The sequence below is a fragment of the Nicotiana tabacum genome, chromosome 8 (assembly GCF_000715075.1).
Source record: "Nicotiana tabacum cultivar K326 chromosome 8, ASM71507v2, whole genome shotgun sequence".
NCBI classification, from domain to species: domain Eukaryota; kingdom Viridiplantae; phylum Streptophyta; class Magnoliopsida; order Solanales; family Solanaceae; genus Nicotiana; species Nicotiana tabacum.
The window spans coordinates 3195780-3214172 of NC_134087.1; the positions used below are offsets into that span (position 1 = coordinate 3195780).

The 18393-nt window shown below is 36.4% G+C and overlaps 1 protein-coding gene across 1 annotated transcript; it reads left to right on the forward strand.

The window, feature by feature from the left end:
- Positions 1-151: 151 nt before the first annotated feature.
- On the forward strand, positions 152-4852 carry LOC107791061 (RING-H2 finger protein ATL7-like). The gene is made up of 3 exons (XM_016613054.2): positions 152-699; positions 806-888; positions 4034-4852. Exons 1-3 carry the CDS (start codon positions 433-435, stop codon positions 4434-4436), a joined length of 753 nt encoding a protein of 250 aa, XP_016468540.1. The 5' UTR covers positions 152-432; the 3' UTR covers positions 4437-4852.
- Positions 4853-18393: the final 13541 nt, after the last annotated feature.

Below are 18393 nucleotides of genomic sequence, written 5' to 3' on the forward strand. Positions count from 1 at the left end.
CTCGAACCCGACACCTCTAGTTAATATTACTTCAATGCGACCACCAAACTAAATTTAAGGAGGAAAAAACCTTATTTTTATCATGTATATAGGGCCCATCCAGTCAGCAGAAGCTAGCTAAGAAGTAGTCTTGTTCCAAAATCCAGATTTTATTGCATTTAATTAGGAAATGAGTTTTTACCTTTTCTGTTTAACTGCTCAAATCTTCTAATACTATCCAATTGTTCAAACCATCACGTCCCCCTCCATTACTATATATATTACCTGCTAACTTTTTCTATTTCTCATCCAATCTTTTTCTTGTTTAAAATTAGCTATTTTCTTGGTTCTAAAAACTGCATTTTGATTCCATTTTTCCATCTGGGTGTTCCTAAATTCTCATTTAAGTGTGAAATTTAATCACATTTGACAACTATTGCAGCATTTTCAGTGATGTCTGTTGCTGGAAAAGGGTACCCAGATCTACAAGAAAACAGTGGAATTACTAGTAATAATGCATCTTCTAATTGTTGTTCTGAAGCTTTAGCTCAATTAAAGATTTATCAAGCTTTCATCTTTTCAATCCCTATTTTCTTTGTTTTTATATTATTATTATTATTCTACTTATTTTATCTTCGTCGTCGGAGAGTTGATTGGTCCTCTCTACGAATGAGGACTTCCACATTGGACACTGCTACTGAACCTGATGAACTGTCACAGGTATGTAAAGGAGCAATTTGTTTTGAGGAAATTTTGATTTTGCTTATTATTTGTTATTAAATCTTATTATTTTTAGTCTTTGTTGATTCTGGTTGTATTTTACCAGTGTGAATTGGGATTGAAGAAGGAGGTGAGGGAAATGCTGCCTATTATTGTGTTCAAGCAAAGTTTCTCTGTCAATGACACTCAGTAAGTTTCTGCCTGCCTGAATTTTTTGTATGTAAATTAAGTAGGAATTGATCCCTATTCCTCTTGGTAATTAACTCAATCTTCAACCAAGTGCACCATTCAACCATTCTTGGAGAATGGGGGTTGACGGTTAATATTATACCAATTTTAGAAAATATGTACATAAAACATTTAATTTTGCGGAAAGACCACGGGTCAAGTGCACCATATTTTTGGGGGTATTATTACTTTTAGCCCGCGCCAGAAATTATTTACATTCAATAGCCGAAAAATATATAAAATTTGTATGTAACATACAAAGTGTATATATATACTATACATTTTTTCGGTATTATTTTGAGAGCGGTTATATAGTGTCATTTTCCCTATTTTTGCCTATAAATCCGCCCCTGTTCCAACCAGCAGATCTAAAATTTAAGGCAAAATACATAAGTACCCACCTGACCTATGGCCCAAATCCCCCTTACACACTTTCTGTGTACGATAATAATATTACACACGCAACCTTTCTAAAGTGTAGCTAGTACACATCACTTTTTTCTTGACCAGTTTTTCAAAATATGTGTAAGGTCACGCGCCAATAAGGTCGTGACACGTGTCCTAACTCAAGAAAAAAAAAAGAAAATACTAAATTTACACCAATTGATAATATTTAAAAGAAAACAAGCAAAAAAGAAACAAAGCCCCCTCCCCCACGTTTCTCATCTTCTTCTGAACCCCATACCCATCGACCTCTTCCTCTAAACTCCAACAGCCATGGCAAATCCCCACCAGAACAAAATATTAACATGAATCAAGAACCTATCCATATAATTGAAGCACCCAAACTTATCAAATTTTGAAATTTCTATTTACCGAAATTAAAATCAAAATCTGCAACCGTACATTCAAAATCTGCAACCAAAATCAAAGTCAAACTTATTTTATCCCTTTATTCCGGTCACACGCTCCTCTCATTATAAAAGGAAAAAGAAAAAAAGGAAAAGAAAAAACTTGAAAATGACTAGTTTACCGGCAAGCTTCTCGAGTAGAGAAAACGATCGAAGTAATTAACGGCGAGATACGCCGTTAGTGGCTGGAAATAATAGTGGCATTGTACCTGCGCCACAAAGTTCTTTCACCGGAGTATATTTTAGCAAACAAAAGAAATAAAAATATAACATGCGTCGTAAAGTTCTTTCACCGGAGTTTATTGTGTTATCCAATGAGATTGAGTGAACAGTACCTTGAGAAAAGAAAATGGAGGCTAGAAAGACATTTTTCGGTAAAAAGAAAAAAGATAAAAAGAAAAGAATAATGTAGACCATCAGATCGACTTTATTAAATCTGAGCCGTTGGAATAAAGCTGCAGATGGGCATGTTGACAAAACATGTATAGATCTGACGCGCTCACTTTTATTTGTTAAACACGCGCGCCTCATCTGACAAAAGTAATGTGTCTTAGACACACTTTAGAAAGATTGCGTGTGTAAAATAATTTTTGTTTGCAGAAAGTGTGTAAGGGGGATTTAGGTCATAGGTCAGGTGACAACTTATGTATTTTGCCAAAATTTAAAGTAATGCGTTCAGAGGGATGCAGTTTATCGTCTAAACAGAATTTTATGTCTATTTGTAAAATTCTTTTACATTGCTTATGTATACATGGTCCAAGCCAACAGTAGTAGGTTCAATTGAACCTGATGTGAGATGGCTAAATAGGACTCTGCCCCCTCCCCACACAAAAGTATGTAATCAAATATGCAATGTTGTTTGATTTTTCTGTACAAAATGCAGCAAATTTAGATGTAAAACTTAGCCTTCAATTGTGAAGATTAGGAAAATAGGCTTTTTTTCTTTCAGTCATGGGAGGGAGGGAGTCGTTATGCGACTTGTTTTGGTGCAGTAGTGGAGTTCAATATAGGCGATGGTACACTTACAAATAAGTCAATGGTTTGTCATAAAGCTTCTAACGGACTATTCTGAGAAATAACATACTATTATATATATAGCCGGTTGAGAATTACAAATTATAACATACTCATACTGTACAAGTTGATAGTGCAACAAGTGGGTAGGTAGGATAAAGGCAGATCATGGTATATACCGTGTAAAATCAAATAAAGTCGGAATCTGGAATTCTAGTAGATGCCAAATGAAATCACTACATCTTACATCTCCCAAATCAGTGAGCGCCTTCCCTAATTGTCTGAGTGAAAGCAACTATTCAAATTCTGTCATAGGATTGAACTACTAATGTTACAACATTTGCTCAATCTAAATATCTTACAGTTCTTTAGTCTGTAAAAAAGTTACAAGTTCATGTACATGCATTTGGAGTAATTTTGGTAGCAATATTAGATACATCTGCAGATGTGAAAATACAGAATGTAATCTTGAGATATAAATGAAACTTCACACTTTCTTGATAGATGAAAACATGCCATATGTATCCAAACACAATTTCAAAGATATACTAGTAAACTTCTCCAACTTCTGGAGCTATTGTTATTCTTACACTGATTTAGATGACCAGCTGCAGAGTCACTTGCCTGCTTTGAAGGTGTATTTGGAAAGAAAGTACCATAAAGAATTATGCTAGCAAAAATATATCCCATCTTATTGATTTCAGTAAACTTTGCTGAACTGGCAGCAGATTTGTCATGTTCTGAAAATGTGCCTCTTGATGTTATACACCACAAACAATGATATGTGGATCGTCTGATGGCTGAGAACTTGTGAAAATCTTTTAGTAGTCCTCACATACAATCACTGCTGGATCTAAAACAATTTCGTTAAAAACAGTCAATCTGTCATCATAGAAAAATGGGACCGCATTCCATAAAACGTACTATCATGAATAGCCTTCGATATTTGCTGAGTTTTGGTTCTAGACATTTGCTTGTTCTACCTTAATGTTCTTGTACTTGCAGCTAATTTCATTTTTGGTCTTAAAACCAAGATGTTCCCTCAACTTTAGTTATTCCGATTGTGGTTTCTGTAGCAATTGTTGCTGGGAAATGAAACACCATTTGCTTTTTTATTATGAATAGTCAATTACATGTTGGAGAGATTACAAAATAGCTGTTTATTTTTTAACTATGAAGAAGTTTCATAACTCAATATTTAAACATTGTTTTCTGATGAAGTTTGATCTTTGCTGGGACAGATGTTCAGTGTGCTTAGGCGATTACGAAGCAGAGGATAAGCTTCAACAGATACCTGCTTGTGGTCACACATTTCACATGGATTGCATTGACCACTGGCTAGTCACTCATAACACCTGCCCCCTTTGCCGCCGATCCATCCTTGCTCCAACTAAAGCTAATACTGAAGAAACACCTGATAGGAGAGCAGAAACAACTGAGACAAATTCAACTGAACAAGATGCTGATGAAACATCTCATCAAAGAAACTCTGACTGTTCTGAGGGACCTCAAGTAGGCCAATCAAATCCAAAGCCAGAAACCAGAGAAGAAACAGAAGAAAGATCGTCTAATGAAGAAGAAGGCGATAGTCATAATGTTGACAATGTCATGGACTCAAGAAAAGAAAGTAATGACGCTTTGTAGGAGATATCTGATTCAGTTTGATGTTTGTAAGTTAGGGAATATAAAATAGTAGCCACACGCTGAATAGAGGTTATGCAGCTTGATGCATTAGGAGACAATAGGGACGAGACGGTGCAGGATATATATGACAGCATAAGTTTGCCCCTTTTGTTAGGATTCAAAGAATAGTCCAGTTTGTTTTAGGTCTCACAATTCATTACCATGCTCCTCAAGATTCAACATTTATCAGGAAATGAGAGGCAAACAGCTCCATACATATCTCCCTAAGAGGTTTGCATCATATTACTGTCTGGGACAAGAAGCTGAAGCATGCAAAAGTCATCTTCACTGCAAGCCTATGGAATATGAAATATCTGCAGATTTGTACCATGTAACATTCCTGAGTGATAATTGAAGCCTCTTTTTTCCTTTCTTTATTTTATTTATGTATTTTCAAGAAGAAATTGCCTTACCAGATGATGTATCCTCGTAACACTGTGTTGTGCATCACCGTTTATATTTCTCTGCCACTCTTGTAGTAGCCTAGAAGGGGTGGCAGATGGGTGGGTTGGGTCGGATATGAGCCGGACGAAAATGAGCGGGTAGGAAATGGGTAATTCAAAAAACGGACAAATTATCCGACCCGACCCGTATTTGAGACGGATAAAAAACGGGTTATCCAGCGGATAATATGGATATCCATGTTTTCTTGAATATGATCACTTAAGGGAGAATTCCTAGTCTCCCAAACTTGAGGAACCCTCAATTTGAAGCTTTACAAATGTAAAAGTTAAATACATTAGTTATCCATTTGGTTAACCATTTTTTAAGTGGATAATATGGTTCTTATTCATATTCGACCCCGTTTGTAAAAAGTTCATTATCCAACCCATTTTTAATGAATAATATGAGTGGATAACTATTTTCTTTTAACCATTTTGCCATTTCTATCTGGTAGTATCAACTCGCCATTTATAATATTACGAGCTCTGGATATTTGAGCTATATCCGTAATCAGTTTCAAGTTGGCAGAAACTTATTAAGTATGAGGTTGCAGTAATACAAATAGTTGAAATATGATGAATCCTACACGCATTACATGAAATGAAACGAAACGGATTGAAGTAGATCATAATGAACTCACTGTCAATATCAACTAATTTAGAATTAATACAGACCTGATTGGTCTGATATGTTATCTTGAGAAGAGTTTGTATAGGTCAAAATCTGAACAAAAGAATTCTGCTTAAGGAAGAACGACCAAGAGTCAACTAAGCCGAGCTCACGTATAGGAAGCAATATACCGTCGAGTGATTCAGTTACGGTCGAGGTCGAGCACTCAATTCGGCCTGAACGGCCAGTTCAACACTTAGATATTTTAGAGGAATATTCTACGGGATATTCCAAGAATTTAGGTACCCCGGTTAAGGACTGCTGGGTAAGGAAAGTGTTTGGTATAAATATTATGAGAGAGTGTGACATAAAAGAGGCTGAAAAAAACATACACAGGAACCTATGTATCTCTCTAGAGGGGAAGATGTTCCCTGATCCTAGGCTCCCTACAGAAAAGAAAAAAGAACTTAGAATCTTGATATTCACCTGTAATTCAACTTCATCAAATGTGCGGAGGTCGGTCTTTTCGAGCATGGTGACTCTTTCCGTTTATGAATTCTTCATTATTATTTGATGTTTATTGGAGCAATCATCCTTTTCTTACGTTATGAAGTTCAATCGTAACGATAATCAAATTTTATATTCAGTTATTTTTGTTTATCTTTATCCTCTATCTCAGATCTAGAACGAATTATCTCTGGCTAGGATTTGCCCCAAATCTTCTTATTTAATTAGTTTAACAAAAAAGGTCTAATACTTTTTAGTCAAACAATTTGGCGTCGTCTGTGAGGATTTTCTAGCCAAAATTTTAGTTTCCTCTAGATCTAAAGTCAGTCGGAGTTCTATTTCCCGGTTGTCGTAGCCTCGCATTCTCGTTAGAAATACCAACTTGAGAAATTTGTAGGCAAGCTCTTGAAATAACCGAACCAACCAAGGTAAGATCTTTGCATGAAATCGAAATTATGTTTAATATCTATACGTAAGCCACGTCTTGCTGTAGTGATGGGTTTGGTACGTCGTGAGTATGAGTTGTCAAAGTAGGATTATGGCCACTACGCACTGAGCACGTCTGCAATCCTATTGCTATATTAACGTTAGATACTAACCTATAGTTTATGCACACTGCCCTCTCTCTCTTTAGGAAGGGACGATAGCCTATTGTGTAATTCTGTGAAATAACAAGCTTGTCATGCCCGTATGTTTGCCGTATAACTTATGTTTCCCTTATTTTTATGCACCTGAGACTGGATTGGACCGGGACTCGAACTCGAGATCCCAATGGGCAAAGTAAGTCATCAGCCTATAAGATGCCCAGACTCGACTAACAGCGAAGCTAAGCGCGAGGCTGAGATCAAATCTAAAGCCAGCATTCGAGTACGGGGTAAAACGAGTCGTTCTACAGTGCCCCTCTCCCCTCGCCAGCCAATCTGGTCAAGGTAACAAACGATTTGGTTTGGGTTTAACTCATTATTTTTCTTCTAGATTGGGATAGGAACATGAGCATTCTCCCAGATACACGAACAAGGAACAAACGCCATCAAAACAACACACCAAGAAAACGTTCCGCGCCATATCATCCTGCAAGCAACGGTCGAGTAAAGTCCCCATCCAACAAGTTGGTGCTTAACGCCATAAAGGGAAAAGCCTGCATAGACTGGGACTGGGTCACCGGCCTGGAAAACATACGAATCTCTACAACATGCAGACAGAACACAAGTGCGTGAAACTCACCCACGCGCTCGCCAAAGCAACTGTGCGCCGATACAACTAGCTAAAATTTGATCTCGTCCATACATTAAGACATCCTAAAGCTTGAGCAAGACATTCATCACCCTGCCTATCGACTACTTCTCTAGACCAAGCGATGAAGGGACTAGATAGATCGCGACTCCTCAAATGCATGTACGGATCGAACAGAAACATGTAATATTCTCCAATGAGTAAAACAAGCAGTATGGCATTCTTACACAACACACAATCACGGCAACGCAAAGGAAATATACATTTGATCTCACTTGAAGTATTTTCTAAGTCTACATTCGACCTCACTCGAATCGACTTACATTCAACCTTGCTCGAATCAACCTTGATCGAATCAATTTATATTCGACCCCGCTCGAATTAACAAGTTACATTCGACCTTGCTCGAATTCATTGAGTTAAATTCGACCTCGCTCGAATTAACAAGTTAAAATTCGACCTTGCTCGAATTCATTAAGAGTTAAATTCGACCTCGAATTAACAAGTTCAATTCGACTCGCTCGAATTAACAAGATAATCGACCTCGCCCGAATTAACAAGTCAAATTCGACCTCGCTTGAATTAACAAGTCAAATTTGACCTCGCTCGAATTAACAAGATAAATTCAACCTCGCTCAAATTAACAAGTCAAATTCGACCTCGCTCGAATTAACAAGTCAAATTCGACCTCGCTCGAATTAACAAGATAAATTCGACCTTGCTCGAATTAACAAATTAAATTCGACCTCGCTCGAATTAGCAAATCAAATTCGACCTCGCTCGAATTAGTAGGTCAAATCTGACCCCGCTCGAGTTAATAAGTCAAGCACGACTTCGCCAGAATTAACAAGTCAAAGTCGACCTCGCTCGAGTTAACTACCAAAAGTCAGGAACTTATTGCGAGAAGATACAAGAAATTCGAAAAGAAAAGAGAAGGAAAGGCCGAAGGCATACAATCAAGGACGAATCGACCATTTCATTTAAAGGAAAAATAACGTCTTAAAAAGGGCCAAAAGGGTCCCCCACCCAACCAACTAAGTAAAAAAACACTAAATACAGGAGGAAAAATTAAGTACAAAAGCTTCATTTAGCATTATCCCCATCCATGTCGTCATCTCTCTCCCCGCTTGGTTCAGCGACCTCACCCCACCATCACCCTCTCCATAAGAATGTTCAACCTCAAAGGTAAGCCCGCCCTCAGCCCCAGTCACTCCATTAGCCACTATCTTTCGCCTCTTTAAAGGTGCCTCCTCGTCTTCGTCCTCTAACAATTCGTCCACCAAATGAACTGCAGGGGCCGGAATCCCCGCCAGGGGAGCAGCATTTGAGCGTCCAAGCCCGTGCGAAGCTATAGTCTGCGAAACAGCAGCGGCCTGAGCAGGCTCACTTGCAGCCACGACGAGTACAGGCTCGACATAGATACCCAACTGGCAAAAAGCAGGCGTAGGAGCCCTCGCTCTCCTTGAGGCCCTCCAACCTATAAACAAAGAGATAAGAAGATAGAAATGATGGTATAAAGTCAGTGATTAATACCAAAGGTGACTCACCGACCGCAGGTCTACGCCCAAACCTCTTATTGAAGTGCGACCACTTGCGAATCCCCGAAGTGTGGGGTAAAACCCGAATTACCCAGTCGTGAATGTCAGCAACTGGTAACGGAGGCTCCCATTCAGCTGCAAAGGTAGAAAGAGAATGATCGGATTACTATAAAATAATCCGGTCATCTTAGAAGGGAAACACTTACCAGCAAAGTTCCACTCTTCGGGGAATCCGCTGGGGTTCGATACCACGTGCGTCGTCTTCACGTAGAAGAAAATTTCCCAAAAACGACGATTAGTTTTATCGTCCATCTTCACCACCAACCCCTTGGTCCCCTGATGGCGCATATGAATCATCGTGCCCCTGTGAAAACTTGGGGCGAAGAGGTGAAGCACATGGCATAGAGAAATACCACGGCTGGACAGCTCCGCGTATTTGATAAGCATGGGGAAAAGCTTGTATATGTACGGAGAGATCTGAGCCGGGCATACATTGTAAAAATGGCAAAAATCCTCTGCCAAGAAGGGAAGGGGAAGCGTGTAGTCGACGACATATGGGTACGCGTAAAATGCGCAGTACCCCGAGCGATGTACTTGTAGTACGTCACTACCAGCGGGAATGATTTCAACATAGGCCGAGATTTGCCACTTAGTCCTAAATGCAGCAATCGTTGGCGCATCTATCATAGAAATGATAGGTTCAGGTTCATCCTCAGATAGGTTTTTGAAGCCTGACCTAGCCTTCCCGGAGCGTGGGATTATCTCGTCCACAATGGGAAAGTTTTCATCTTCTACCATGGCTGCCCCTTTATCGTGAGGAGATGCATTCACAGCCAACGTCATAGGGTCAGATGAAACACTGAAACCATTTTTTCTGATTGTGTGAGAAAGAAATACAAAGATGAATGAGACTACAGTAGTAAAAAATACTTAAGGGGGAAAGAAAGCACAAAAGCCGGAAACTCGAAGAAGAAAAGAACTCGGGCTTCAAAGGCTCTAAAAATACAACAATTCAAATCAGGAATATCTATCCCTATTTATAAGAATATACGCACCTCAATCGAGAAAGCCCAAACGTCGCCTTATTAATTTTGAAATGGAAGAAGCGAGGGAAACGATGTAACGTATGGGGAACGTTCGCCATAATGACACTTGATGAAACTGTCATTTCAAACTGATGTAACAGTCAGATGCGGCTCTTGAAGTGTCACGTCGCTATCTCTCCCAAAAAGGGGAATCACTCTTCGTCCAATGTGCTTAGATTTCTCAAAAAGTGCAACTGGCGAAGTCCGCCCATCGGGCTGACCCAAAGGCAACTCCGATGGACGGAGGGACTAACTATATAGGTCAAAATCTGAACAAAAGAATTATGCTTAAGGAAGAACGACTAAGGGTCAACCAAGCCGAGGTCACGTATAAGAAGCAATATACCGTCGAGTGATTCAGTTACGGTCGAGGTCGAGCACTCAATTCAGTCTGAACGGCCAGTTCAACACTTAGATATTTTAGAGGAATATTTTATGGGATATTCCAAGAATTTAGATACTCCGGTTAAGGACCGCTAGGTAAGAAAAATGTTTGGTATAAATATCATGAGAGAGTGTGACATAAGGGGGGCTGGAAAAACATACACTGGAACCTATGTATCTCTCTAGAGGGGAAGATGTTCCCTGATCCCAGGCTCCCCGCCGAAGAAAGAAAAAAGAGCTTAGAATCTCAATATTCACCTGAAATTCAACTTCATCAAATGTACGGAGGTCGGTCTTATTCGAGCATGGTGACTCTTTCCGTTTATGAATTCTTCATTATTATTTGATGTTATTGGAGCAATCATCCTTTTCTTACGTTTTGAAATTCAATCGCAACGATAATCAAATTTAATATTCAGTTATTCTTACAACAAACAACAACAACCCAGTATAATCCCACTTAGTGGGGTCTGGGGAGGGTGGTGTGTACGCAGACCTTACCCCTACCCTGGGGTAGAGAGGCTGTTTCCAAATAGACCCTCGGCATCCTTCCCTCCAAGAACTTCCCACGTTGCTCTTGGGGAGACTCGAACTCACAACCTCTTGGTTGGAAGTGGAGGTTGCTTACCATTCAGTTATTCTTGTTTATCTTTATTTCAGATCTAGATTATCTCTGGCTAGGATTTGCTCCAAATCTTCTTATTTAATTAGTTTAACAAAAAAGGTCTAATACTTTTTAGTCAAACAAAGCTCATCTTAAGTCTTGACAGTTCTATATCTGCTTGCACTGGAAAGTCATGACTTGCTGTGTACAAATTCTATCAATTTTTGAAACCAACCACTTCATAACAAATCTTGCGAATTCACGTTGACTTCTACTTAGATGCAAATCTTGAAAATTCCAACAAAATTAGTGTTCTGTTATGAAATATAACTCAAAGTAGCAATATGGAACAAGGAAATAAAAGCAATTTAGTAAAACATGAACAAGAAATGGAGATAGAGAGAAGGAAGAGATTTTTTTTCTTTAATTGTGTGTATTTTCCTATTTATTACAAAGCCTTTATATAGGCAAGAAAAGTGAAGAAAATATGTCATGGAATATGTCATTGAATATGTCATTAAACATTTGACATGAAGATCATGGAGGAAGAGTAGACATCCACCATAATATAATATTTATCATAACACTCCCCCTTGGATGTCCATAAATAATGTGCCTCATTAAAACCTTATTAGGAAAAAACCCTATGGGAAAAAAATTCTAATGAAGGAAAATGAGTACACATATACGCCTTTTTGTTGGCTCGTTAAAAACCTTACAAGGAAAATCCGGTGGAACAAAACCTTGTAAGGAAAAAAGAGTACACCGCATATTAACTCCCCCTGATGAGAGCATCAGTTCACATCCTTCAGCCTTCGCATCCCTATCTTGTACACCAGTTTCTTGAAGGTTGACGTCAGTAGAGATTTGGTGAACAAATCAACCATATTATCACTTCAACGAATCTGTTGCACATTGATATCACCATTCTTTTGAAGATCATGTGTGAAAAATAACTTTGGTAAAATGTGCTTTGTCTTATCTCCTTTTATGAATCATCCCTTCAATTGGGCTATGCATGCTGCATTGTCTTCATACAAAATTATGGGTAGTTTGTCACACTTCAAACCACATTTGTCTCGGATAATATATATTATAGACCTCAACCAAATACATTCTCGACTTGCTTCATGAATAGAAATTATCTCAGCATGATTAGAAATTATCTCAGCATGACAGTGCCTCCACATGTAAACACATAGCATGTTTGAGATCAAGCCTTGTGTGTGTCAGATAAATACTCTACATCGGCATAACCAACAAGATCGGGATTGCAATCATTGCCATAAAATAAGCCCACATTGGTAGTCCCTTTTAGATAACACAATATGTGTTTGATTTCACTCCAATGTCTCCTTGTAGGAGTAGAGCTATATCTTGTTAAGACATTAACTGAAAATGTTATGTCACGCCTTTTAGTGTTAGCAAGATACATTAGTGCATCAATTGCACTAAGATATGGTACTTCAGGCCAACAAGTTCTTCATTATTTTCATGAGGTCGGAATGAATCTTTATTTATATCGAGTGATCTCACAACCATCGTGGTACTAAATGGATGTGCTTTATCCATATAAAATCGCTTTAAAATCTTTTCAGTGTATGCTGATTTATTGATAAAAAGTTCATCTTTCATATACTCAATTTATAGACCAAGACAAAATTTTGTCTTTCCAAGATCTTTCATTTCAAATTCTTTCTTTAAACAGTTTACTGCTTTAGGAAGCTGCCTGGGAGTTGTAATGATATTTGAATCAACATACACAAAGATTATAACAAATTCAAATCCAGATCTTTTTATAAAGATACAAGGACAAATTGAATCATTTTTGTACCCTTATTTCAATAGGTACTCACACATGCGATTATACCACATGCGCCTTGATTGTTTCAATCCGTATAAGAATTTTTGAAGCTTTATTTAATAGATTTCTTGGAAACATTAATATGCTTCAGAACAATTTGAATCCTTCAATGATTTCTATTATACGCATATCAAGTTTTCATGTATTGCTAGATTAAAACTTGAAATAATTATATCCACCATAAGAGAACATGTCTCTATATAATCAATGTGAGGATATTTACTAATTTTCTTGTGTCACAAGTCATCTTTATGTCTATCGAAATGAACTTTTTGCACAAGAACACATTTATACCTCCATTGGCTTTATACTTTCAGGTGTTGGTACTATCCGCCCAACTTTACATTTTTTCAAGTGAAGTCAATTTTCATTGCGTATTTTTCATTTGGCCAATCATTTATCTGTCCAAATTTCATGACAGATTTGAGCTCAAGATCCTCGTCAATATTAATAATATTGAGCGCTACATTATGTTAACAATATCGTCGACAATCATTTTATATCGGTTCAATTATTACACAATAAAGACATAACTTATTGAGATCTCTTTATCTCATTATTTTCAGGTACCTGAGCCTCTCACATGAGGTCTTACGAAGTGTTATGTCGTGGTGCTCTTCTAGAGCACTTGCCTCCTTATTATGACCATTTTTCCCCTCTCCTTCTTCAAGGAGTTTTATCTTTGGAACCGATTGGTCTGTTACGCTTCATGTGTGCCATAGACTCTGTCCTTCATGGACTTTATTCTATTTGGAGCATTAACGGCTGAAATATGACATTTAGCTTTGGGTCAGCAAATGCGTCTGGCAATAATTTATAAATTAATTATCACTTGAACTTCAAGTTCATATTTTTTTGTACGAGGATCTATATGTATTTATAATAATTCATTTCATGTATCACTTTCTCAGCTATCCATTTTCTCCCCCTAATGTTGGGATCACCAACACATTTCTCAACCTTCTTTGGGAACCCATATTTGTGCATTGTGGTGGCATAATTAAATCATATAGCACATTCATATTTCTATATAGAAATTATTTGGTTCATGACCCTGAACCGATTGTGATAGGGAGAAATTTTCATAAGTTGGCTAGATGCGTACAAGTGCTGATGTATATTAAATAATACATCTCATACCAAATTTCATTTTTGGGAGTTTTGTTCTCATAACCAATGATTTAACTATAATTGGAGGCATACAATTTTCGCTAAATCAACTTGGATTTAAACCAGTATTATCAAGATAAATCATCATAATTTATATTCTGGAATTGTGCTCTAATAATTTGAGCAAGCAATCTTGCATAAACCAAACTGCAAGTTGATAACAAATGAACATGTGACCATAAAATAGATGCATCTATTAAAATCATATAATAGTAAACGGTCCACATGGCAGGTGACTAGGCCCATATATATATATATCACCTTTTATTCCTTCCAGAAATCAAAGGATTCAATCCCAACCTTTAACTGGTATATCATGAGAATAAGCAGCATAAGCATGAGAATAAGCAGCACACGAGAATTCTTGAAGAATATTCTATTCTTCAATATCAATATATGTCAATGTAATTCTTAATTAATTTTTCGCATCATAATTGAACCGAGATAGTCAACCGGTCATGCCAATTAATATTTGTTTTAGTAAACCTCTAGTTTACTTGTGGCATATGATTCCAGCATCATGCTTATATTTATGTAGTACAAATTGAAAGAAGATCGGGTAACCTTTCATATTTACCCGGTATGATTATAGAAATATGAAGATATTCAATCTTCTTTTCATTTATGGTCTCAATATGCCAATCACTTTGACTTATATATTTGAAACTCAAAAAGTTTCTTTTGAGACTTTATAATATCAATGTCATGAATAAGTTTATTCATCCGGGTAGTAACAAATTAGTTTTTCCAAAGTTCTTAACAACTTTCGTACTACAAGATCTTTTATCGTACCATTCATATGGTAAATGTCTCCTTCACGGATAAAATTATATCATAATAAATTGTCATGGTCAAAATCATCATAAATAATATCATTTTTTGCTTTAACTTTGCCTTTAATAACTTTTATAAGGCATGACAAAATAATATTTGGCGTATCACATGTACGCGACCAATGACATATTCATGTAACCATACAATAATATTTATTCTCTTTATTTTACTCAAACCTCCCTTAGAGGTGAGTTGTGTGGTATTCATATAATCATGAATTGCATGTCTTTATTCATTGCTTTTATCACATATTGCCACATTCAACTTTAGGAATGGGTTTACATTCTCAATGCTTATCACAAGTTACATTCTCTTCAAGGAATGGATCATAATCAGCGATGTGCTTTATTATTTTCATACCAATTTGATGGTAAACATTGCCTTCACATTTTGAAGGACTATTTTGAGAACCCTTATTGTTCTCCTTTTATAATCATAGTGATGATTATTATTATTTTGATATTTGGAACGCCCACGTTCATTGTTCAACCACTTGTCTTCATTGAAACTTATTATGCACTGCTATCACATTCACTTCAAGAATGGAGCAAATCAAGTGGGACAATTTTCATGCCTTTTCATGAAAAATATATTATTTTTCTTTAGTCATCATTATATCATCAATATGGTACATTGGGACTCAAACTCAATGTCTTACCAATATAAAGGCATGTTCGGCCATAATAAATTGGGACTCAAACCCAACTCTTATCATTATGGAGCATCAGGACTTGATCCCGATGTCTTACCCTCAATCAATGGCATAATAGGCTAAACAATATTGAGATTCATTCTCAAGCCTTAATTTCAATCACATGCCAAGAAAGTTATACACAACTAATTTGCAACTTAGCAAATCAAATTTGCTTTCTTAAATAAGTGTACAAATCTCAAATCAGCGTAAAGCTTTATTAATTATTTGTAGCATCTATATGAAATACAACCGTTTGTAGTCAGAATATTTCTTCTAAATTCTATAAGAGTTTAAAAGGATCATAAAATCATTGTCATAATATTTATTGAGTCTCTCTAAAAAATATTGTTGTTTTCGGGGTATACCCTACCTATTGGATTTGATTTAACGCCATGACTTTCCTTCACTCAATTCAACCAAGCAATTAGTGAATAAATTTATCAAAAGTACACCTAACACATATATAGTACTAATACATAAATTCAACATTTATATTACCTGAAAAGTGACATTATAGGTAACAACTTACCAGTTGTAGATTGTGCATCATTCATATAAAATACTCAAAAATGGTAAGTCAGTAGAAAGCATCAAGTAGGTCATGGATACTCAAAAATACCTCTTCTAGTAGTCATACTAATCATTGTTTGCTTTCAAATGATACGACCATAAATTATGAAGTATACTTTCTCAATAGCTTGTTTGTTTTCCAAATATCAAAGAAGTAATTAATCAACCTAGATAAAGATGTGAAGTATTTCTTGTTTTCTTTAAGATGATTTATGCTTTTAATCAGTATGACCAATTTTATTTTATTTTTTATTCCTTTTTTTTGGTACTATATGCAAGTGTAAAAATCCAAAAGGAAAAAAAAATATTCATCCAAGTAAAAGAAAATGATTAAAGCGGCAGGACAGATTGAAGATAGTTAACACATAAATATGCATAAGACAATTTATATAAAATATCCTTGGATACCATGCCATGCATCATATCAACAATTAACTGCTACTATGATTTTCACATATAGAACTTCGAAAATTTTATTCCATTCATGTGATATAAAAGATGTAATATTAATATGTGCTTATGCAATACAAGTGTAGTACGAAGTTGTGTGCATATGAGATTTTAAAGGAATGACAAGTATAAGATAATCATACCTTCTTACATTTCATTACTTACCATATGTAGTTTCTCTTTACATTTAACCATGTGATGATATGTATGGCTTCTAATTGTAATCTTTCCGGATGTAGAAAAAAAGGAGGGAAAAAAGCCAAAGAAGTGAGAATTGTTATGAAATATAACTCAAAGTAGCAATATGAAACAAGGAAATAAAAGCAATTTAGTAAAACATGAACAAGAAATGGAGATAGAGAGAAGGAAGAGATTTTTTTCTTTAATTGTGTGTATTTTCCTATCTATTACAAGGCCTTTATATAGGCATGAAAAGTAAAGAAAATATGTCATAAAATATGTCATTGAATATGCCATTAAGCATTTGACATGAAGATCATGAAGGAAGAATAAACATCCACCATATGATATTTATCATAACAGATTCCTTGATTTGTTAAGGTTTACATAATGTAACTTCTTTTGACTTGGCTTCTACTTATAGCTAGTAGAGTTTCAGTACCTTAAAAGTGCTATAATTACCTTATATTATCGTACTGTGTAATAAACAAGTTCAAGTATTTTGGTAAAACATTTTTACAAAGGGAAAAGGGTCATTTTTGCCACTAAGCAGTAAACACTAGTATAATATTACTACTAAACTATACCCTCCATTAGAAGTTGATTAAACAATTTTCTGTAATGTAGGACAACAACAATAACAACAACGTGGGTCTGGAGAAGATAGTATGTACGCGGACCTTATCCCTGTCTAGAGGTTATTTTCGATAGATCCTCGGCATAGGAAAAATTTATATATACAGTCAAACCTCTCTATAACAGTCTCGTTTGTTGTATACGGTAAAAATCAGTGGTCTGATTTTATGATCATTAAGGCGCCTCGTAAAGATCGCCCCCAGAAGGCTCGAAGCTCAGCTCGGGGTTTCGACCCCGAGGGTTCTCAATGATCGACCTCGGGGCAGTGCAATCCAGTGGCTACAGTGGATCGATGTGAATTTCCCAAGGCACGTGACTAGAGCTGACTAAGTCTATTAGGCTAGTTCAAACCCGTATCATGGCATTAAATGTCTGTACCAGCCCTATATCTTTGTAATAAATGCATTTGTACTATAATGAGATTCCCCCTCATATATAAAGGAGATCCTTGTCATTTTGTAAGACACAAGATACAACACACTACATTCAATACAAGAACATTCTCTACTCTCTAACTCAAACATACTCTCTATTTGATCCTATTGCTTACATTTATTGTCTTACTTATATTTATTACATTTCATTAATTGTTCTTAATTTATTGCTCATTATTGGCCATAAAGAGCCGCCATCAAATTTATCATAACTGTTAATCCTCCATCAACTGCCCTTAGTCGGGCATTCGACTCGATCTCGAGGCACCGTATGCGCAAGCTCGACGCCCCGATTTTCAGCCATTCGGTTTGATTATTACACTATCTACAAGCTCTTATTTTATCTTCTAATCTTTCGCTTAACATCTATTGCCTAACAACTAGCATAAAAACAGATCACGTATTTTTAGAACCACAAAATCAAATTTAATTGTTATTACCATTTTCAAGGTAAATATTTGTTCCGAATATTTTTGGATGTTATAGCGAAGTGCTGTTATATATAACATATATTATAACATAACATGAAAAATGGTTCCGGAAAAATTTAACTTTTATACTGAAGTGTTATTATATAGGGGTGGTGTTATAGAGTTCCGACTGTATTCCATTTTTCAAACAGACAAGGACTCATTTTTAACTTGGACAGAAATTAGCAAGCCTCAGTAATTAGGAGCATCAG